The following is a 22,698-nucleotide window of genomic DNA, read 5'->3' on the forward strand; positions in this document are numbered from 1 at the left end:
AACAAAAATGGTGGTGGGAGCAGTTCAAGAGGAGGCAGATCTGGCAGAATCAACACCACAACCAGAAAAGGAGGAATGGAATATTGGTTTGGTGGTGATGCAAGCAGTCCAGGAGAATCAAGCAGTGCCAATACCACTAACAGATCATTTCATGACATTGTTTGTGCAGGTGGAAATCATGAGCAAATCAACTGGTACAACAAAGTAGCTCTTTATCTGGATCCACACCAAGAGATAGCAGAGTTGAAATGCCAAAAATGGTAAATCTAAATGATCTACCAAAAGGAATGAAGAAGAGTGGTCCAAGCGATCAAAACATGTGGATTTCAAATGAGAATTTCAGAAGAATCAAGAGCTATGCAAGGTCCTTAATGCTAATGGTGCTTCTAGATTACATCAAAGTAAATGATGCATAACTACAAGGAGATAGAAGTCTAGAAGAATGCATAGTATGGTGTGAGAAGAGTATACTGTCCGGAGACAACATCATTGAAGCCTTCAATTATTACGTGATTGGGCAGGTATGCAAAGACTATGCAATTAGCAACAATTTCATTGATATTAAAAATCATATCAATTGCATGTTAGAAGAAAGGAGAAACAAAATAATCAAGTGATTTGTATAATTGGTGAAAAATGTTTTGATATGGCTTACAAACTCTAAGTATGGCCATGAATATTTTGCTATGATATTTTGCTCAAATTATCTTATTATGATGCTTATAGTATTTTGTCTATTGTTATTTTAATTTGTCTTGAAAGGTAATTTTTAGCTTAGCTTGTATCAAATCGCATATTTGGAAAAATTGCAAAAATCATTAATGTTAAAGTCCAAAATTGTGAATAGGAAATTTTTGCTAAAAATACCTTTCCTAGAGTCAAAAGCAATTGTTAAACTCATCATGGCTATGTCAAATTTAATAAAATCTTTTGAAAAATCAATTGTTTTAAAAGACAAGCCAAATGACTGAGTATAGGTTTTGGCGTCATCAAAAAGGGGGAAAATTGATAGGAATATTTTTGTAATAAGGTTTTGATGAGCCAAATGTATTAGATCCCCTTAGAAGCTTAGAACTTTAGGTCAAGCATCACTAATCAGAAAGTCAAAGCAAATGGAAAGATTACTACCTGAAGAACAAAATTAATTTGAAGAATTAATTTTGGTCCTACAAGTATTCATCCGGAAAAGGAGTACAGTATTAAACAATGGCGTTACAATAGATAACCAGATGAGCCTAATGGTGAAATGGTAGAAGTCTTTACTCATAACGATCATACCTGAGATCAATTCCCCCCCCCCCCCCCCCCCCCCCTCATGACTTATTTCTTACAAGTCAGAATTCGAAGGAGCACAATCTAGCTATAAGCAAGAGACGTTGGAATTTTGAAGAAGACCTATAAAAAGCCATGAAGACTCAATACATAGAAGCGGATGAATAAGTGCAAAAAGAGTATAGTTGTGTGCAAAACACTTGGCGTTGAGTATATCTGTGTGCGAAATACTCGGAGTTGGGTGTAGCTGTGTGCAAGACATCCGAAGAAGTGAGAGTATAGTTGTGTGCAAAACACTTGGCGTTGAGTATATCTGTGTGCGAAATACTCGGAGTTGGGTGTAGCTGTGTGCAAGACATCCGAAGAAGTGCTTGTGTAGCGCTTATTCACTATTGTAAATGTGTGTAGAAAATAGTGAATTACTCCTAGAAGAGTTGGGTGTAGCTGTGTGCAAGACATTCGAAGAAGTGCTTGTGTAGCGCTTATTCACTATTGTAACTGTGTGTAGAAAATAGTGAATTACTCCTAGAAGTGAATGGAGTAAAGTGGACTAGGAAGATTACGCCACTTCCGAACCACTATAAACTGCCTCTCTCATTTACATACCGCACTTAATTAATTTGCTTATTTATTTTAGTATTTGATTAACCCGTTTACTATTCACTGTTAATCTTAATCTTTCGGGTTTAATGTGTTTTTACGTATGCATGTAACTCAAACTTTTCATGCTTAACATTTGAATTATTCTAAGCAAGTTTGACGTGTTGCATGTGACATTCATCATACGATTGACTTTGCACGAAGTCTTATTTATAATCTTGAATAATATTGTTAAATATTGAGTGAACCATCTCCTTTAAATATTCAAGATATTCTTGTCATCCTTACACATCATCTGAGCTTATCTAACATGTACATGTGATTCAATTTATTATTTGGGCATAACTCTTTACACATATTTATTCCGCTGTGCACTCCAAGTTAAACACTTCTCTATTTACTTGTTATTTAGAGTTGAAATTACCAAAGAGTTATTAATTGTGAAAAAGTTTAAAAAGTCTATTCACCCCCGGCCACACCCCCCCCCCCCCTCTAGACTTTTTACCACCCTATCGGGACCAACAGAAACATATCTTAATGGCCTAAGGGAAGGGTTCCAGTGGGCTATGTTTGCCAAAGCTTTGTGCAAGAGATTCTATGAGAGTAATGTAGATATGATGGAGGAATTTTCCAACTTCAGGCAGTGGGGAAATGTGGTTGATTTTTCTGACAAATATGAAGAGTATAAAGGGTTATTATTGCAGAATTATCCTACCCTAACTGATCAGTATTTTCTAGACAGCTTTGTTGTAAGGTTGAAGCAGCAGCTTAGATGTTTTGTGAGAACATCTAGGCCTACTAACTTAGAGGATGCCATTTGGTTGGCAAGACAATTTGAGAAATGACTTAAAGTGAGTGAACACAAGAAAAATTCCAGTATCCAATCCCAAAAACCAAACTGCACTGGCCAAAGATACCCCCAACACTCCAGAACCTTTACAGCAAAAACCCCTGACCTATCTAAATCCCAAAATTGCCACCCTTCACCTAGAACCTCAGCCTCAAACACCCTCCAGTCCAATGCTAGGTCACCTGAAATTAGCAAGTTCAGGGATCAACTCAGGGAACAAAACAGGTCTTTCAGGTGTTTTGAACCCTGGAACCCTAGGCATAGATGCAAGAGTCACACCTTCAACATCATAGAGGGAACTGATGGAAATGAAGAGGAAGTCAGTGGGGACCAAAAGGAGGAATCCGAATCCCTGGGAACTCCTGAAATAGAATAAGGGGAGGTGACTCTTAATGCAATGATTGGAGGGGAAGGATCACTATACTAGTAGACAGTGGAAGCACACACAGTTTTGTGGACCCCAAGGTGTTAGAACAGTTAAGGATTTCCTCTGAGAAGGCAAAAACTCTTATGGTCACAGTGGCAAATGGAGAAAAGATGGCATGTGACTCAATTTGCAAAAAACTGAAATGGCAGGTCCAGAAAGAGTTGTTTGAAAAAGATTTGAGGGTTCTTAAGTTGGGAGGTTGTGGCATGGTTCTATGGATTGGGTTGACTGCTATGCCCCAATCCAACTTCATACTAGACCATCAGGGATATCCTTCCATAAGGATGGGAAGAGAGTGTAACACCCCATGTTACGGGCTTCAATCCCGGATTAATTATTTAATTAATTCCGTTAATAATAATTAAAAAGGATTTAATTTGGCTAGGATTTCCTTTAATAAATTAATGTGGTCCACCATGGATCATGGACCCTTGCCTAAACTAGAGTCTTAAGCCTATTAGGAATAAAGAGAGTAAACCTTTTACTAATCAGATTCTAATTAGGAGTCCTAGACCTAATTATCTATTAGGAATGGAGAAAGTAGGCCTTTACTATTCAGATTATGATTAGGATTCCTAATACTATAAATAGGGGATTAGAAAGCATTAGAACCCTTACCACCATAGTTATATTACACAAAAGTATTCCCAAGGGGTTCCCCACCACCAAGCCTAAGGAGATCAATCGGATGGAAATTTTAGGGAAGAACCTTAATAGCCAAGGGAGGATTAATTAAGGCTAAGAGGTAACCCATGTCTCAACAAAACCTATTTTCCTTGCTATAATCTTCTTCTTCGGCTCCCTATTCTATACTTGTGTCTTGATGAAATCTTCTATGGTAATTGTGATATGATCTTGATAATTGTTGAGATGATTTTATGTGTGATCTTGATGATCTTGATGATGATAAAAGGATCTTGATAATTGTGTGTTGATTCTTGATAAATCTTGATTTTAAAGATAAAGTATGATTTGTGATTTAAATATGATTTTAACCCATGTCTCAACATAACCTATTTTCTTTGCTATAATCCTCTTCTTTGGCTTCCTCTATATGCTTGTGTCTTGATATGATAATTGCAATGTGATCTTGATGATTGGTGAGATGAATTTATGTGTGATCTTGATAACCTTGATGATGATAAGAGAATCTTGATGATTGTGTGATATTCTTGATAAGTCTTGATGTTTCTTGATTTTAAAGATAAACTATGATCTTGATAATTTAAATATGATTAGAGCCCTAGGTTGAATCATGAATTTCGTGTTGGGATTTTCTTGGTATATTTGGGTGGGAATTCACATGTTCGGGTGTTGATTATGTTTAGAAGTCATGATAGGTTGTGTTCTACGTGATTGTTGCTTTTGATCCGTTAATTACCTATGTGGTGTCGTTATTTGCGTTTAAAAGTGTCTAAGCATGGTTCCGGGTTCCACAAAGGATCCCGGGACGTTTAATTTGATAAAGAGTCAGTGGGGGGTAGGTGGGGGCAGGGGGGACCCGCCACCTACCCGCTGCCCGAAGAGACACCGCCAGGCAGCGGGCAGGCGTCTGCCCGCCGGGCACCCGCTGCCCGGAAATTCGTCGCCGGCGGGTGGCCCTCCACTTACCGGCTACCCGTTGGTTTGTTACCCACCCCGGGTCTTTGGCTTCCCCGTTTGATGTTCCCCAATCCCCGTGGTGTCCCAACGGACCTCGGTTGTCGTGCATGAGTCTAGTTTGATGTTTCGGGTGCCATTGGTAGGATAGAAGAGTCTTAGGAATTGCATGCTAGTTGAATCGGTAACCCTTTGGCCTAGGTGGAAGATGCATGAACCCCTTAGGACTATTCTTAGTATTTGAATGATTACACATAAGTTTATTTATACGTCTCCCCCTTCCCAATGTGCCAATACGTGCTACTATGTGTTATGTGATGCATGATTCCCCAATTTGGTTGCGATCAAATTGGGAGTTCCTAAGCTGCGGTTCAGAAGTTAGCTGCGGTCAATTTGGTTACTCATGAGCTACGGGTCATTTTCCTGGCTGCGGTCAGTGATTCACTTCTTGGGCTACAGCCCACATGGGCCTCATGTGCTGATGGTCCACTGACTGGATGCGCCAACGGTGTGTAGGGCCACCAGCCTGAGGAAGGCCATAGCCCACCAAATGAGTGATCAGGCGGTGTGTAGGGCTATGGTCGGCTGCGATCCACCGAGTGATGGGCCAGCGGTGTGTAGGGTCGTAGTCTCCGAGGATCATCGCCCACCGAATGAGTCCCTCAGGCGGTGTGTAGGGCTTGATCCGCTACGATCCACCGACTATGCTCGACAACGGTGTGTAGGGTCGTAGTCCCCAAAAGATGATCACAGTCCACCGACTTAGCGCGTCAGCGGTGTGTAGGGCTGTGATCCGCCATCGAAACTATCGACGGTCTATACGGTTGTGTTGAGGATAACGATGGTGACGAAACTAGAGATCCACTACACGTTTTGGATGGTCCTACAACGCGGGCTAGAGCTAAGAGGTTGCAAGATTCTGTGAGTGCGCTCATACAAGCCAATTTTGAGGTTGGACATTCGGATGGGTATGATGGTCGTGTGATCAATTTAATAGGTGTTCAATTTAAATAAATTGTCTCATATTTGTGACCAATTGTCACCCCAAATGTCTACAATGGGGTTAGGTTGCAATTAGACATTCAATGTCAATTTACAAAGTTGCTGAAAATCTGGCGCAACAATAATTTAAGGCCTGTGCGCGTGAACCCACTCATTTGCGCGTCACATGCCTTATATGGGCTGAAAGGAGACTCTCTAAAAAATAATACAGTAGTTGAGCCAAGCTTGGTTACTGAAAGTGGTCCGAGCTGCATTCGCGGGAAGTTAGATAAAGAGTCCTGGCAGTTTAGGGCTCCTCCTTTTTTTTGGCTAGACTTGATCATCTTTTCTGTTTCCTATTCAACTTTGTATTCCCTAGTCTTTTGCTAATTGTTAGGCCTAATTTATTGGCACAATATGTAATAGCTTAAAACAATGTCACTTCTAGGGGAAATCAGATTACGTTGAATTATTTTGGCAACAAGATTGCTCTCCTCCTTGAAGTCTTCAAGGTTCTTCAAGGTGTGGCCGAGGCTATCTTAAAAACCAACAAAAAGAAACCCCATAAACCCTCATGAACTTTCCCAAACACCCAAACAACCCAACATATAAGAATGGCGTGAGGAGCTCGGCTTGCTGCTGCAAAACTCGAAGGCTTACAACGACAAAGCTTGCACCACGGATCACATCAAATTTGGTATCAGAGCCAAGTTGCTCTCACGCTTCAAGAGGTTACAAAATTCTTCTCAAATTTTAGTTTAAAACACAATCTGCCTGAAATTTGCAGATTTGCGCAGTCAACTTTGAAAATCCGGAAAAAATAGTTCCGTGTGTCCTTTTTGTCTGAAATTTTTTCTGAATTTCGTAAACTTGTTGAAATTGAAATCTGGAAAAAATTGAGTGAAAATTAGTTACCATCTGTTCCCAGAAAATTCTCAAAGTTTCGGCAAGTTTTACTGAAATTCGCTGTTTTGCGCAGTCACCTTTGAAAATCCGAAAAAAATAGTTTCATGTGTCTTTTTTGTCTGAATTTTTTTCTGCATTTCGTACACTTGTTGAACTTGAAATCTGGAAAAAATTGAGTGAAGATTCGTTACCATCTGTTCCCAGAAAATTCTCAAAGTTTCATCCCCTTTTTTTTTAGCTTTTTCTGTCCAGATTATGCCAATTCTTGTGTAGTTTGAACTTTTGTTTATTCTTGCTGTTTCTTTGTTTTCCGGTTGATTTGAAGTGATCTTTGCCACAAAAAAAAAAAAAAAAAAAGTGTTAGAGATCAGCTGTTGAAGTTATGTAACTATTTGATACTGGTTTATAAACAAGTATTGAGTTCTTGTCATTACTTGTTTCATCCTTATATTTATCATCTATCAATCAGTAATTCTTGTTTGGAAGTATTGCCTTATCTATTTTTCCTTTTGAGCCAACACTTGAACAACACGTTCCAGCCTAAATTGACCCTACCCTAACCTTTCACCTTTATCCAAATTGTTATGTTTTAGTCCCATTTAGGGTACTTTTGGTTAGATTTGAGGAACCCGTCAAGAACTCGAATGACGAAGCCTTGTTTGTCATCTTGTGTGAACTTTAGTGAGATTAATAGAGAGTCAGATACACGAATGGTAAGAAACTGAGTGATCACCCCTTCCAAAAGAGTGCAAGTGAGGGAGTGCTGAGAGGTCCTTGAATTACTCTATTTTTTTTTTTCTAACAAGTTTTGTGCAGGTTAAATATGTCGGGACCTAGTGAAATGGATGACCAACAATAAGCCCCGACGTGAGGTTCATGATGCGGGCTATGAGGGGAGAGTTTGAGAGGGTTAATGGAAGGTTTGATGGGTTGACAGAAAGAATTGAGATAATAGAGGGAGAAGTGAATAGAAATCAAAATGGTGTACGAGCTCAAAATAGAAGACAAAATGGGAGGGAAGATGATAGTGAGGGAGGTAGTGATGGGGATAATGAGGAAGAAGTTGTGAGGAATCCGGAGAGAGGGAGACATAGAGGAGGAGGAAATAGAGCTATAGAGGGTAGTGATGATGACATGGAAAAAATTAAGATGTCTATTCCTAAATTTCAAGGAAAAAATGATCCTGAAGCTTACTTAGAGTGGGTGAATAAGGTGGAGAGAGTGTTTGAGTGTCATAGATATTCTGAACGAAAGAGATTGAAATTAGCCGTTCTTGAGTTTTCTGATTATGCTACCATTTGGTGGGGAAAAGTTGTGGCTGACAGAATGGGGAATGGAGAAGATCCTATTGCATCTTGGCAGCAACTTAAGGCTATGATGAGAAGGCAGTTTGTGCCTTCATGGTATCAACGAGAGCTGTACCAACAACTTGAGGGGTTGGTACAAGGATCACGCAGTGTACCCGAGTACGTTCAAGAAATGGATTAGCTCATGACCAGACTTAATATTGATGAGAGTCCAGAGCAATCCATGGCACGTTTCCATAGAGGACTGAATTGGGAGATCAAAGACGAGGTTGACAAACAACACTATGTGGATTACGGGGAATTGGTCCAATTGGCCATCAAGATTGAACGAACACTCAAGAGGAGGAGAATTCGGACTCAATCAAGTTCTTCGTGGCGACACAAGGATAGAAACAAACTAGATGCTAAAGTTGAATCTAGCAAGCCAAAAGAGCCCCGAGAGTAAAGAGATAAAGGTAAATAAAAAATTACAAAGCCTAGTACTATTAAGTGTTTTAAATGTCAGGGAAGATGACACATTGCTAAGGAATGTCCAAACAAGTTCAATATGACGGTCAAGAAAGGAATAATTGTGACTGATTCCGAGCATGAACAGAATGATCCTAGAGACAATATAGAATCAGAATCTGCTAGTGAAAAGGAGTCCAGTTCAGAAAGCGATGAGGGATACGTGGGGCCGGGAGTCCAGTTCAGAAAGCGATGAGGGATACGTGGGGCCGGTAGATGGAGAAGCTTTGATGGTGAGGAGATTACTTAACATTCAGGCCAAAGGGGAAGAGGAGCAACGTGAGAACATCTTCCATTCCAAGTGCTTTGTTCACGGAAAGGTTTGCAACTTAATCATTGACGGAGGAAGCTGTGCGAATGTAGCAAGTGATGAATTGGTTACCAAATTGGGATTAGATATGCAAAAACACCCACTTCCATATTCATTGCAATGGTTGAATAAGACAGAGGACATTAAAGTGGATCAACAAGTGCTGGTTCCAATCAAGATGGGGAAGTATGAAGATGAGATCTTATGTGATGTTGTTCCTATGCAGGCTGCACATTTGCTATTAGGGAGGCCTTGGCAGTATGATAGAAAAGTCGTGCATGATGGTTTCCACAATAGATACTCCTTTGAACACCGTGGCAGAAAAATCACTCTTACTCCAATGACACCGCAACAAATTTATGAGGTCCAAAAGAAAGCAATTGAGAAAGAAAAAGAAGAGAGGAAAAAAAGTGAGAAAAAGGAAAATTTGAGTGCAAAAGAAATGAGTGAAAAGAAAAAAGCAAAACAAAATTTCTTTTGTAAAAAAAAAGTAGTGGAAAATGCAATTAGAGTGGGAAGGCCTATATATTTAATGCTTTATAATGGGCCTAGTGCCCAAACAACTAATTTCGAGCATTTGTCCGATGCTGTTTCTTCTTTGTTGCAGGAGTATGGAGATATTTTCCCTAAAGAAATGCCTGAGGGATTACCACCCGTGAGGGGTATAGAGAACCAAATTGACTTGGTGCCAGGGGCACCATTGCCAAACAGACCAGCTTACCGGTGTAATCCGGAAGAAACTAAAGAGATTCAAAAACAGGTGGATGAGTTATTAGCTAAAGGGCATATAAGGGAAAGCTTAAGCCCTTGTGCAGTTCCAGTTCTTCTGGTACCCAAAAAAGATGTGTCGTGGCGTATGTGTGTTGACTGTAGAGCAATCAACAAAATTACTGTTAAATATCGTTTTCCTATTCCACGCCTTGATGATATGTTAGATGAACTATATGGTGCATGTTTATTTTCCAAAATTAATTTGAAATCTGGATATCACCAAATTCGAATTCATGAAGGGGATGAATGGAAAACAGCTTTCAAGACCAAGCAAGGTCTATATGAATGGCTTGTTATGCCATTTGGCCTTACTAATGCACCTAGTACCTTCATGAGGCTCATGAACCACGTGCTTCGAGACTTCATAGGGAAAAGTGTGGTGGTCTATTTTGACGATATCCTAATTTATAGTAAGAGCCTTAAAGAGCATGTTAGGCCTCTGAAAGAGGTTTTTTATGTGTTGAGAGGGCATAAACTGTATGTTAACTTGAAGAAGTGTGAATTCTGCACCTCATCTGTACATTTCCTTGGCTATATTATCAATGCCAATGCGATTGTGGCAGATAGTGCTAAAATTGAGGTTATTCGTGATTGGCCAACACTGAGGAATGTTGGTGAAGTACGTAGTTTTCACGGCCTTGCGAGCTTTTATCGCCGCTTTGTGAAAAATTTCAGTACTATTGCTGCACCACTAACCGAGGTGATTAAAAAGGATGTAGGTTTTCAATGGGGCGATAAGCAGGAACGTGCCTTTAGCATACTGAAAGAAAAGTTGTGCACAGCACCAGTACTTGCTTTACCCAACTTTGAGACCACATTTGAGATAGATTGTGATGCCTTCGGGGTGGGTATAGGGGCTGTCCTCATGCAAGGGGGGAAACCAGTTGCTTATTTTAGTGAGAAATTGAACGGGGCTAGTCTGAATTACCCTACTTATGACAAGGAGCTTTTTGCCCTTGTTAGAGCTTTAGAGCATTGGGAGCACTATCTTCGACCCAAAGAATTTGTTATTCACACTGATCACGAAGCTCTTAAATACTTACGTGATCAAGGTAAGCTCAATAGGCGTCATGCCAAGTGGGTAGAGTACATTGAGTCTTTCTTGTATGTAATTCAATACAAGCAAGGTAAGGAAAATGTAGTGGCTGATGCGCTTTCTAGGAGACATATCATGTTAACTACCATGCATGCACAGTTTTTGGGTTTTGAACATATCAAAGATTTGTATGGGAATGATGCTGTTTTTGGTGAAATATATTCTGCTTGTGTGAAAGGGGCATTTGGAAAATACTCATTGAATGATGGGTTTCTGTTTAAGGATAATAAATTGTGTATCCCTACATGCTCTTTACGAGAGCTTTTGCTTAAGGAGGCACATGGGGGTGGACTGATGGGCCATTTTGGCATTCAAAAAACACTAGAAATTCTTAAAGAACATTTTTATTGGCCTAGAATGAAGCATGATGTTCATAGAATTTGTGGTAAGTGCTTAGTGTGCAAACAGGCTAAGTCAAAGAGCATGCCTCATGGGTTGTATACTCCCTTGCCAGTGGCTACTCAACCATGGGTTGATCTCTCCATGGACTTTGTCTTGGGTTTGCCTAGAACTAATAAAGGTCATGATTCTATCTTTGTTGTGGTAGACAGGTTTTCCAAGATGGCACATTTTGTTCCGTGTCACAAGACGGATGATGCAAGCAATGTAGCAAACTTGTTCTTCAGGGAGGTGGTTCGGCTTCATGGAATGCCAAAAACTATAGTGTCAGACCGTGATGTTAAATTTTTAAGCTACTTTTGGAAAACTTTGTGGGGCAAATTGGGGACTAAACTGCTATTTTCTACCACTTGTCATCCTCAAACGGATGGTCAAACTGAGGTGGTGAACCGGACTTTGGGGGCTTTACTTAGGGCATGTGTTAAGAAAAATTTAAAATCTTGGGAGGAAAACATTCCTCATGTTGAATTTTCTTACAATAGACATATGCATAGCACTACAGGTTTTTCACCCTTTGAAGTGGTGTATGGGTTTAATCCAATTACACCTCTCGATCTAACCCCTTTTGCAGTTCAAGATTATTGCAATTAGATGGAGAAAAAAAGGCTAAATGGGTCCAATCCATTTATGAGCAAGTTAGACGACGGATCACTAAAAGGAATGAGCAGACTGCCACACGGGTTAATAAAGGACGAAAACAAGTTGTCTTCCAACCAGGCGATTGGGTTTGGGTGCATATGAGGAAGGAGCGTTTCCCTGCCCAAAGGAGGTCGAAGTTACTACCAAGGGGCGATGGGCCATTCCAGGTGGTTTCCCGGATCAATGACAATGCTTACAAGTTAGCTCTTCCAGGGGAGTATGGTGTTAGCAATACTTTTAATGTTGCTGATCTTTCATCCTTTAATTCTGATCCTGAAGATTCGTGGACGAATCCTCCTGAGGAAGGGGGAAATGTTGAGGACAACGATGGTGACGAAACTAGAGATCCACTACACGTTTTGGATGGTCCTACAACGCGGGCTAGAGCTAGGAGGTTGCAAGATTCTATGAGTGCGCTCATACAAGCCAATTTTGAGGTTGGACATTCGGATGGGTATGATGGTCGTGTGATCAATTTAATTGGTGTTCAATTTAAATAAATTGTCTCATATTTGTGACCAATTGTCACCCCAAATGTCTACAATGGGGTTAGGTTGCAATTAGACATTCAATGTCAATTTACAAAGTTGCTGAAAATCTGGCGCAACAATAATTTAAGGCCCATGCGCGTCAACCCACTCATTTGCGCGTTACATGCCTTATATGGGCTGAAAGGAGACTCTCTAAACAATAATACAGTAGTTGAGCCAAGCTTGGTTACTGAACATGGTCCGAGCTGCACTCGCGGGAAGTTAGATAAAGAGTCCTGGCAGTTTAGGGCTCCTCCTTTTTTTAGGCTAGACTTGATCATCTTTTCTGTTTCCTATTCAACTTTGTATTCCCCTAGTCTTTTGCTAATTGTTAGGCCTAATTTCTTGGCACAACATGTAATAGCTTAAAACAATGTCACTTCTAGGGGAAATCAGATTACGTTGAATTATTTTGGCAACAAGATTGCTCTCCTCCTTGAGTTCTTCAAGGTTCTTCTGACTTATCAAAGATTTTCCCTTTGTGGCGTCTAAAACTCCCTCGTATCACCATAAACCAGGTGTGGCCGAGGCTATCTTAAAAACCAACAAAAAGAAACCCCATAAACCCTCATGAACTTTCCCAAACACCCAAACAACCCAACATACAAGAATGGTGTGAGGAGCTCGGCTTGCTGCTGCAGAACTAGAAGGCTTACAACGACAAAGCTTGCACCACGGATCACATCAGGTTGGTTGCGATCAACCCCTTCATACTGCGGTATGGGGTAGGGTGCTGCGGGGCCGTGTTAGTACTATATGTACTAACCCTCATGTTCGGGGCATGCGATTGGTCCCGTGGCGCCACCAAAGTGTGCTTGTGTGACTTAAATGATGATTGAATGTTGCTGTTAATGATTTGAAAGTAAACTGTGACCTTAGATACATGTTCTTTATGATATTGTCTCTATATAACTGTCTATCATCGCTTAATGTGCTTATCCCTATCTGTCGAGTCTATCCATTGTTTTAAAGCTAGAGTCTCCTAAGTATATATCTTCCTGCTTCAAAATGGTTTTCATATAATCTATATATATATATATATATATATATATATATATATATATATATATATATATATATATATATATATATATATATATGTATTTCAACGCGTTGGAGTGGGTTACCAGCATCATTCGCTGAACAGATATATTTGGCTTTCAGGCACAGATGAGTAGACCCCGGAGCGCGCTAGAGATCCGGAGCATAGATTAGTTAGTTTCCCTTTCGGCCTGCATGCCATGATTATGTATTGACATTGCTTTGAGGATATTTAGTTAGTTTAGCCTGTGCATCTGAGTTCTCCAGCTCAGATGTGGCATAGCACCCTGCACTCTTATGTTTGATTTTGGGGTTTAATGAGAATTCACCTTTATTATATAAGTTTTAAAAGTTTCAAAATTTCGGGGTGTTACAGAGAGTGCTGCATAAGGGATTGACCAAAGCAATAGTATTGCAACAGGCCACTAAGAAGGAGGTTAGGAGGTGGAAAAAGGAAGTGGTCCAAGGGTACTTATTGCAAGGCATGATTCAAGACAATGAAATTTCATAGGAAACAGAAGCTAAACATCCTGAACTGACTGCTATTCTACAGGAGTTCCAGGAGTTGTTTAAGGACCCCAGGACATTACCCCCTAAGAGACCATTTGACCATGCAATTCCCTTGACACCAGGAGCTAAGCCTGTGAATTCTAAACCTTATAGGTATTCCTTTGGACAGAAAAACACCATAGAGAAGATGGTAGAAGAAATGTTGTCAGCTGGCATTATCTCTCAAGTACCTCTCCTTTTGCTTTTCCAGTGTTGTTGGTACCCAAAAAGGACAACACATGGAGATTTTGTGTAGATTACAGGGCCCTAAATGAGATCACAATCAAGAACAAGTTCCCAATTCCCTTAGTTGAGGATTTGTTCTCTAAATTGGCTAAAGCCAAAATTTTCACCAAACTGGATCTAAGAGCTGGGTATCACCAAGTAAGGATGAAGGAGGGGGAGGAATACAAGACAGCCTTCAGAACACACCTAGGGCTGTATGAATTTAAGGTAATGACCTTTGGGTTAACAAATGCCCCATCTACTTTTCAATCACTTATGAATTATGTGTTTAAACCCTTGATTAGAAAGTCAGTGCTGGTGTTCTTTGATGATATATTGATCTATAGTCCTACACTGTGAAGTCACTGGGACCACTTGAGGGAGGTATTGAAGGTGATGAAGGAGCATCAGTTATTTGCAAAGCTTAGCAAATTCTCCTTTGCAAAAACTGAAGTTAGCGGTTGTAGCGTCTTGGCCTAAACCTTCTAATATTAGGGCATTGAGAGGGTTCCTTGGACTCACAGGGTATTACATGAGATTTATCCAATCTTATGGAACTATCAGTAGGCCACTCACCAATATGTTGAAGAAGGATGCCTTTCAGTGGAGTAAAGATTTAGAAGTTGCATTTGAACAGCTTAAGAAGGCCCTATGTTCAGCGCCAGTCCTTACCCTACCTGATTTCAGCAAAGAATTTGTAGTTGAAGCTTATGCCTGTTACAAGGGGATGTGGCAGTTCTGATGCAAGATGGAAGGCCAGTAGCCTATTTTAGCAAAGGATTTGGAAGTAAACATTTGGGGCTGTCCATTTATGAGAAGGAGTACTTATCCATAATTAATGCAGTGGACAAGTGGAGGCCTTATTTGCTAGGGAAACATTTCACCATCAAGACTGATCATCTGAGTCTCAGAATTTTTACTAGAGTAGAAGATCACAACAGATGCATGCAGCAGAAAGGTTTGACCAAGTTGCTTGGCCTGAATTACACTATCCAATATAAGAAAGGGGTGGACAATTGTGTGGCCGATGCCCTATCAAGGAAGGAAAGTGGAGGATAAGCTGGACTCCAAGCCATCACAACTGTTAGACCACTGTGGATTGAAGAGACCCTCAAAATTTATGAAGGGGATGAACTAGCTAGCAAAGTGTTGACTGAGTACCTGATTGGGCCAGAAGTAGGTTCAAAATTTGTTGTCAATGAGGGTTTAATCAAATATAAGGGAAGATTATATGTGGGAGGTTCAGGAGATCTGAGAAGTAAGCTACTAGTTCAGATGCACAACTCAGGATGGGAAAGAAGTAATCATGGTAATGATAGATAGATTCACCAAGTACAGTCATTTCCTAGCCCTATCACACCCCTATACAGCTGATAAAGTAGCTGAGGTTTTCATGGAACATATCTATAAACTACATGGAATACCACAGGATATTGTAAGTGACAGGGACAAAGTCTTTCTAAGCAGGTTTTGGCAATCCTTGTTCAAACAGCTACAGGTGAAACTGAGCATGTCAACAGCCTACCATCCCCAATCTGATAGTCAAACAGAAAGGGTCAATAGATGCCTAGAGACTTACTTGAGATGTACGGTCTTCCACAATCCCAAGGCATGGAGTAAGTGGCTACACTTGGCTGAGCATTGGTATAACACTAACTACCACACATCCTTACAGTGTTCACCATTTCAGGCTTTATATGGTTACTTGCCACCAGCTATAACCTTTGATAAGGTGACAGAAGGGGAAGGGAATGAGTGGTTCAGAGAGAGGGCTATCATGATAGCTATCCTTAAGGAGAATCTGCAAAAGGCTCAAGTAAGAATGAAGCAACAGGCTGATAAGAATAGAAGTGAAAGAAGCTTTGAAGTGGGAGATTAGGTCTATCTGAAGATACAGCCCTATAGACAAGTGTCAGTGGCCATTAGGTCCAATGTTAAGCTCACTGCAAGGTTCTATGGGCCCTATAAGGTCACAGCCAAGGTGGGGAAGGTGGCCTACAAACTGGGATTGCCACCTGAAACCACCATTCACCCAGTATTCCATGTGTCACAATTGAAGAAGAGGGTGGTAGAAGGGCTGGTTCCACATGCCACCGTGCCTCTCACTGATCAAGAAGGAATGGTCCTGACCCAACCTTTGGCAACCATTGGGAAGAGACTGATCAAGAAGAATAACAAAGCTGAGGTTGAAATTCTAGTTCAATGGGTAAATTTGCTTAAGGAAGCAGCTACCTGGGAAAACTATCATCACATAACGAGGCAATTTCCAAATTTTGATCCTTGGGGACAAGGATCCACTAAAGGGGGGGGGGGGGGGGGGGGGGATGTTATGGCCAAAGGTTGGAGAAGAACATTTGAACACTGGAAGAAGGAGATCAGAAGAAAGCCTCCAGAAATGCTAAGTGTTGAAAGTTGGGGACTAAGGAGCTTATTAGCCGTTACCATTAAACCAAACGATGCCGTAGGATGCAGTTAGTTGAAGCTGGATTAAATACGAGGCGAAACGACGCCGCTTGAAGCTTGGAGGTTGAACGGCCATCTCAGACGACGCCGTATTGGAGCTAGCTGGAATGGAGTTGGCCTGAGCAAGCTAGCTGGAATGGAGTTGGCCTGAGCTAAGAATCCGGAGTCTGTTAGAATCTCTTTTGGATGTATTAGCCTAGTCTTTATAATTGTTGTTTTGTCCAGACTTGATTTGCATGCTTATTGTTGAATTCAACCAAACCCTAGTTTCTTCTTTTCCCAAATTCTCTCTATTTCTCTATCTCTTCTTCTCTTATTTTCCAGATTGCTTACTTCATTTCTGTTCCAAACCCTAGTCTGTGACACATTCACCATAACATTGTATGAAACCGTAGTTACACATGTCATAATTAGCTTAATCCACCGCTTATCATCAAATCCCAAAACCTCAAGCTTTCTTTTCAGAAAAGGCCACTCCATTCTATCATAGGCTTTTGTCATATCCAGCTTAAGAGCCCCCCAACCTGTCAAGCCACCGCTTTCTATTCAAGAAGTGTTCCACCTCAGCAGTTATTAAGATATTATTATATGTAATGAGCCTCCCAAGAATTAACGCACTCTGGGATTCTGAGATTAAGTCTAAATGCATAAAAAAAAATAAGTGCAAAAGAAGCATTTTTTTGAAAAATTAGTGTGGCAAACCGCCTACGATATTTGTGGTGGATAGATCTCGAAAAAATACGCGATTTAAAAAAAAAATTTATCCAAAACAAACAACCGAGTCAAAAGTTATATCCATGCCTCGACAAAGTTTCTAAACCCTAAACCTAAAAAATAAAAAATAATAATAAAAAACCACCGGTTCAGTCGGCTAGGCGACCGCTCGGCCGCAGAAGAGGCCGATTCCGGCCTTCCTTGCCGTGACAGCGCCTAGGTGCAATGTTTGCAACATTGCTTAATAGTCTATAAATATTATCCGTACATCGCACAGGACAAATACTAGTATGAATCAAATATCAATCAATAATTGTAAGCATTGTTATAACAATAGGGTACAAAATACGGAGTACCAAATAATCAAATAATACAGTCATAGCTTGCCACTGAGACTAATTAGAACTTGGAAAGTGTTTCAAAATTTATATATAGAACCATAGCAGAAGACATCCTCTCAATGTAGACGGGGAAATCTTCCAGGCAAGGTATATGCACAATGTAAAATACGCAAAGCTTTTAGATAGGAGTATTTGTATATATTGTATGAATATGTCATCCACCACCCTTCATTTTCCAAGTGAACTATCGCCTCAGGCTTTCCACAACATAATCCGCATAGAGATTCCTGGCAAATGCATCAAATTACAATTAAACATTTCTAGAGAGATAATTAATTATGAAAAAACAAGTTCAAGTACAGTCTTCGATTTGATATGTGACGGGCAGTTTTAATTTATGCAAGAATGGAAATATGTCAAGGCAAAGGTTTGAAAACTTACATGGAATGCTGGATGGCTTCATAGGCATCAGATGCTGGTAGAAAGTCATTAACTGCAACTTCCTTGTTCTCATTCTTCTTGTCTGAATAATTGTTAAGTATCAAATATTTTCACCTCTGTATTAGAATCAGCTGTTAAAACGAAGATCTTTAAAACATAATTCCTGTTCCCATTTATAATCTTTATATATGAAAGGATACAATCCTCAAAGAAGCGGCGGATCTCAGCCAAACGATGTGGTGGAAGCTCCTTGATGTCTGTGTAGTGTCTGTACTCAGGGTCATCAGCACACACTGCAATTATCTTGTCATCTTTTTCTCCCTGAATTCCAAACACAGTTAAATATTGCTTTAGGTTTATAGAATTAAATTTTAATGTATCGCTATTTACCTGATCAATCATGGGCATAAGGCCAATTGCTCTGGCCCGGAGAAAGCAGCCTGGAAGGATAGGTTCCTAATCATCACGAACAACAGTCAGCATCTTAAAATATACTCCGTACAAAATAACAGAGTTAAAGGCAATACAAATAACAGTATGCACTTTGTTAAATTAAATCCAATAGCTAAACTGTCCGTTTCATCACAAATAAGAATAGCACTTTGCTAGTAGTTTAAACCTTTGGAGATGATGTTTCCACTATGGCATTTTTGAGATAGCTTCTTCAAACAAATAGCATTAACTTACACGTACTGGGAACACAAACATATGCACAAAGCTAACCAAATTGAAATAAATAACATATTGCAAAAAGATTCAAACCTTTAAAAAATCAAATAAAACTAAAACCTTGTAGAGAAAATAGGAAGCTCTTTAAACTACATCGGCTAAAAATTGCACCTACTAGAATTTATAGAAAGGATTTGGAAGAGAAATCAGACCTGCATGATAACTAAAACATCCATAGGGTCACTGTCTTCACAAATAGTACGAGGGATGAAACCATAGTTATGGGGGTAGACAACTGACGAGTAAAGCACACGATCAACCTGCAGAAGAATATACATTTCAGTAGACCTGTTCACCTGTTAGATATTTCGTTCAACACTCTACGGGATAGGTTCTTCCACAGTTCTCAACTCTTTTTTACCCTCGTTTCCTGGTAAGACTGATTGCTTTGGCTCTGGTCATTAACATTCTATTTAACTTGTAAATTTACCAACGTCTAAAGGTTTGAATTGAACCCTGGACCCAATGCATAAATGCATAATGAAAGTGCAAACTACACCTATAGCCATCAAACCAAAAAAGTCAATTTGTCAATAAATTTTTTTAAACAAAAATATAACATTTTATGCAGCTTAAAGCCTTCTAATAATATTTACCAGGATTTGACTATATTCTTTGTCCAAGTTTAACAACATTGTTTACATGTACCTAAAATTGAGTTGACTATATTAAAGAATTGCAATAAGAAACTAATCGTTTGAATTGCATGTTAAAAAAATGATGTCATTATTTTTGTAAAATATTCCAAATATTTCTCAAGTAAAATAAATATTGTATATTTGAATAAGTGGATTTTTTATACAACCATATTGGTTGAACCTAAGCTTGTACAACCATAGCAATAGTGGATTTGATTTGTAACCTTCCATATACAATGAAAGTAAAAAAAATTATAAATCACAAATTGTAAATTAATGCATGAGTAGACTTGAAAGAGATGGACAGATCGGAACAAATATAACCTACGGAAATTTTTTCCCCAGGCCAACCATTAACCTAAATATTGGCGGGCTCAGGCTGACTCCAGTTCAAAGTTTTTCCTGAGCTCAACCAGCCTGACTGATGGGTATACATTTCAGTACCCAGTCAAGAAGCATTGTGCATGTTTTCAATAAACAATTTGTGATATTTTTTACCTTGATAAGTCCAGTCTTCTTATCCAATTCATACTTCACCTTACCCCCCTTGCTGATCTCAATTACCTGCATAGATATAGAAAAACTAAACCTGAAATCCTTGTCCACACAAAAATAAACCTGATACCAAATTAATCCATTAAATATCATGCTATTCCCCGAGTATAACACAAGTAAATCCATATGGTCAAGGTCAATGAACACTTGAGCATTCAAATGGGAGGGATGGAGGGTAAGACAATATCAACATTTTTTTTTCCAAATTTCTGATGGATTTTCTTGAGGGTTCAAATAGGATTAGCTCATTTGGTTGTTGCATATAAATGGTTATAAGACGTATATGTTTTTTTACATTAAATGAAAAAATTTAACGGAGTTCAAAGCAGTGGGATATGATTTACCGCATAATAAGAGTCCTAACTAAATTTCTAAAATGAACAAATTGAAAATTCAGAAGGAACATTGTAAAAGTTAAGTAATCTGAAAGATTTGAGCAAAGTGAATGCTTACCACATTGAAAACCTTTGGAGCTTCAGGCCCTGGATCAGATCACAAGACACGGATCAAGTAACTTTAAACTCCAAAAAGTTATCAACTCTAGATATGGGCAGAATTTAGTTAAATACCTATCTCAAGATCATGCCAAGGATGGGCAGCAACTGATCTCCGAGTCATGGAAGATAGTATCCTTTCATTAAGTGGTGGATGCGCGGACATAATGGCCTTGGGAGCTTTGTTTGGTGTTTCAATAGGTGGAACCATAGTTGGAAACTGGACATTTGAAAAAAAAAAAAGAAAAGGAACGGATCATAAACACAGAGACAACAATTGAGTGTTTAGGCACACCAACGAACAGAGCACTTCATCCCAAGGAAAGTTTACAGGTAAATGTAGGACCCATGCTATTCAACTTCCACCATCCTCATACACAAAAAAGCAGAAACCAAATCATAATCAAAATGTTGATTCAGAATTCAGATGTACTGCTTTCTGGCAAATGCACAACTACGTTTCCCTAAACTATCAACTTCGAGTCTTTATTATTTGCACAATAAGATCCATTATTTTAATAACAGCAACTTCTTAAAAAGAGCTAATATGAAACAATCCAGGAACATTTGTTGCAGGATTATAGAAAACAATAAGATTTTTGGTTCATGACAACCTTTTGCCAGATCAGCACATGGAGACAAGAAATCATCAAAAAATAAATAACAACCAGACAGTAGAAACAGAGAAATCATTCTATACCTCCATAAAGGATCCCTTCCCTGAACTGAACCTTCTGACAATCGTGAAATTAAAAAATATATGCAATTAAAAGCCGCACCAGCATGCACTCATATATAGTACGTACAAACTTTTTAAAATACAGTTAAGCCAGCTTATAAAATCAGCACGGTATTTGAAAACAAAGCCAAAAAAGCATGAAGCAAATCCTGGCGTGATCACCACAGAGAGCGTGAAATGCGCGTTTTTTCAAAACGTATAACTCACGCACTCACCACGTATAATGCGTGAATATATACATGCGTGTTTTCAAGAGCAGTAAAACCAGTATCCAATCAAGCAAAAAGAACGGAAGAAAACGTAAAAAAAGGTAAAAGTGTCTTCTCCACAATCTATGCTCACGGATACTTGAATGCAGAAATGAACAAAAAGCACAAATATGATGAAATGAACAGAAATACAGCAACAACAAAAAATCAGAAATGCATTGAAGAAAAACAATCCACACCTCTGGAGACGAAATCGAAGCCTCGGTGGAAGCAAGTCAGATCTGAACAACTAAGCGTAACAACAACGGCAATGAGAATAGAATACTGAATAAAGAGATTCTACTATTCTAGGCAGAGAAAAAAACCCTAGAGAGAGAAGAGAGGAGAAGCAGTTGAAAGCCAATGCCGCGTTCCCGCTATGTTCAGCAACGTATCATTTAAAGCGAGCTGAGGAATAAAAGAAAAAGGAAAATTAGTCAGTTACACGTCGTTTAATCCTCGGCATATCAAAAGAAATTTTAAACCTTGTTAAAATTTTAAAAGAAAAAAAAAAATCAGATACTCCGTATATCCTTGAATAGTGCAATTCAATGTCTAACTAAAAACATTCATAAAACTGCCCGAGATTTAGCATAGTTGATTCGTCACATGACTTGAAAGTCATGATTAGAGATAGCAATGTGGAGGTTTGAAGACCCAAGAATGTTGAAAATTTAAAAGGTCCGAATTGGATTCCTTGTACGTACATTGCATGAAAACTAGAATTGATTGGTAGGATGATTGCGCGACTTACAATTTACTTCGGTGGGGTCCAGTGAGTTTAGAATTAGTCCGGCGAAACTGGGATCACTTAAATTTTTTAAAAAAAAAATCATAAAACTACTATAGATCGATCTAATTATACCAATTCATTAGATTAGGGTTGATTTGCTACTAACTAGATTTCTACGAATACTCTTTATAAATGTCCGAAGTAGTGATTTGGCATGTTAAATTGGACAATTATAAACATAAATAAATAAAGTAATAAAAACAAAAAATTTGTTTGTAACTTCTTTAAAAACAATTACGGTGATTGGTGGTCTTTTGACTATTCATGACTATTTGAGTTTATGACAAAAGAGGCCAATTCAAAAGTCATCAGCGGTCTTTTTTAGCCAAGAGAAATTATAATATAAAAAAATTGCTTTATAATATCAATATTCAATCATCATAGTACGAAATAAAAAGTAAAATGAGACTACAAATAACAAAATTTTTAATGAAATATTTCGTTTACACGAGGAAATGGAATGAGAAGATTCTTAGGGAATAAAACTATTAAAAGAAGAATATAGGTGGAGGGTCAATATACAGGAGATAGGAA

At 39.1% G+C, this 22,698-nt stretch overlaps 2 protein-coding genes across 5 annotated transcripts; one reads left to right on the forward strand and one right to left on the reverse strand.

Annotated features, from left to right (window-relative positions):
* Window positions 1-7,523: 7,523 nt before the first annotated feature.
* LOC109160528 lies at window positions 7,524-8,123 on the forward strand. The gene has a single exon (XM_019308814.1). The coding sequence runs from the start codon at window positions 7,524-7,526 to the stop codon at window positions 8,121-8,123; it is 600 nt and encodes a 199-aa protein (XP_019164359.1).
* A 9,352-nt stretch (window positions 8,124-17,475) lies between these two features.
* On the reverse strand, window positions 17,476-21,765 carry LOC109160553 (soluble inorganic pyrophosphatase 4-like). Of its 4 annotated transcripts, XM_019308845.1 has the most exons (10): window positions 21,572-21,760; window positions 21,085-21,118; window positions 20,460-20,604; window positions 20,344-20,372; window positions 19,834-19,899; window positions 18,850-18,957; window positions 18,359-18,424; window positions 18,169-18,289; window positions 17,969-18,050; window positions 17,476-17,814 (listed from the first exon to the last, which is right to left on the reverse strand). In XM_019308845.1, exons 2-10 carry the CDS (start codon window positions 21,088-21,090, stop codon window positions 17,772-17,774), a joined length of 666 nt encoding a protein of 221 aa, XP_019164390.1. In that variant the 5' UTR covers window positions 21,091-21,118; window positions 21,572-21,760; the 3' UTR covers window positions 17,476-17,771. The 4 variants fall into 4 exon arrangements, with proteins under 4 accessions (XP_019164390.1, XP_019164388.1, XP_019164391.1 ...); XM_019308843.1 differs by having other exon boundaries at window positions 18,169-18,424; window positions 21,572-21,765; XM_019308846.1 differs by lacking the exon at window positions 21,085-21,118 and having other exon boundaries at window positions 21,572-21,764.
* Window positions 21,766-22,698: the final 933 nt, after the last annotated feature.

This window comes from Ipomoea nil, unplaced genomic scaffold (assembly GCF_001879475.1).
Source record: "Ipomoea nil cultivar Tokyo-kokei standard unplaced genomic scaffold, Asagao_1.1 scaffold2848, whole genome shotgun sequence".
NCBI classification, from domain to species: Eukaryota; Viridiplantae; Streptophyta; class Magnoliopsida; order Solanales; family Convolvulaceae; genus Ipomoea; species Ipomoea nil.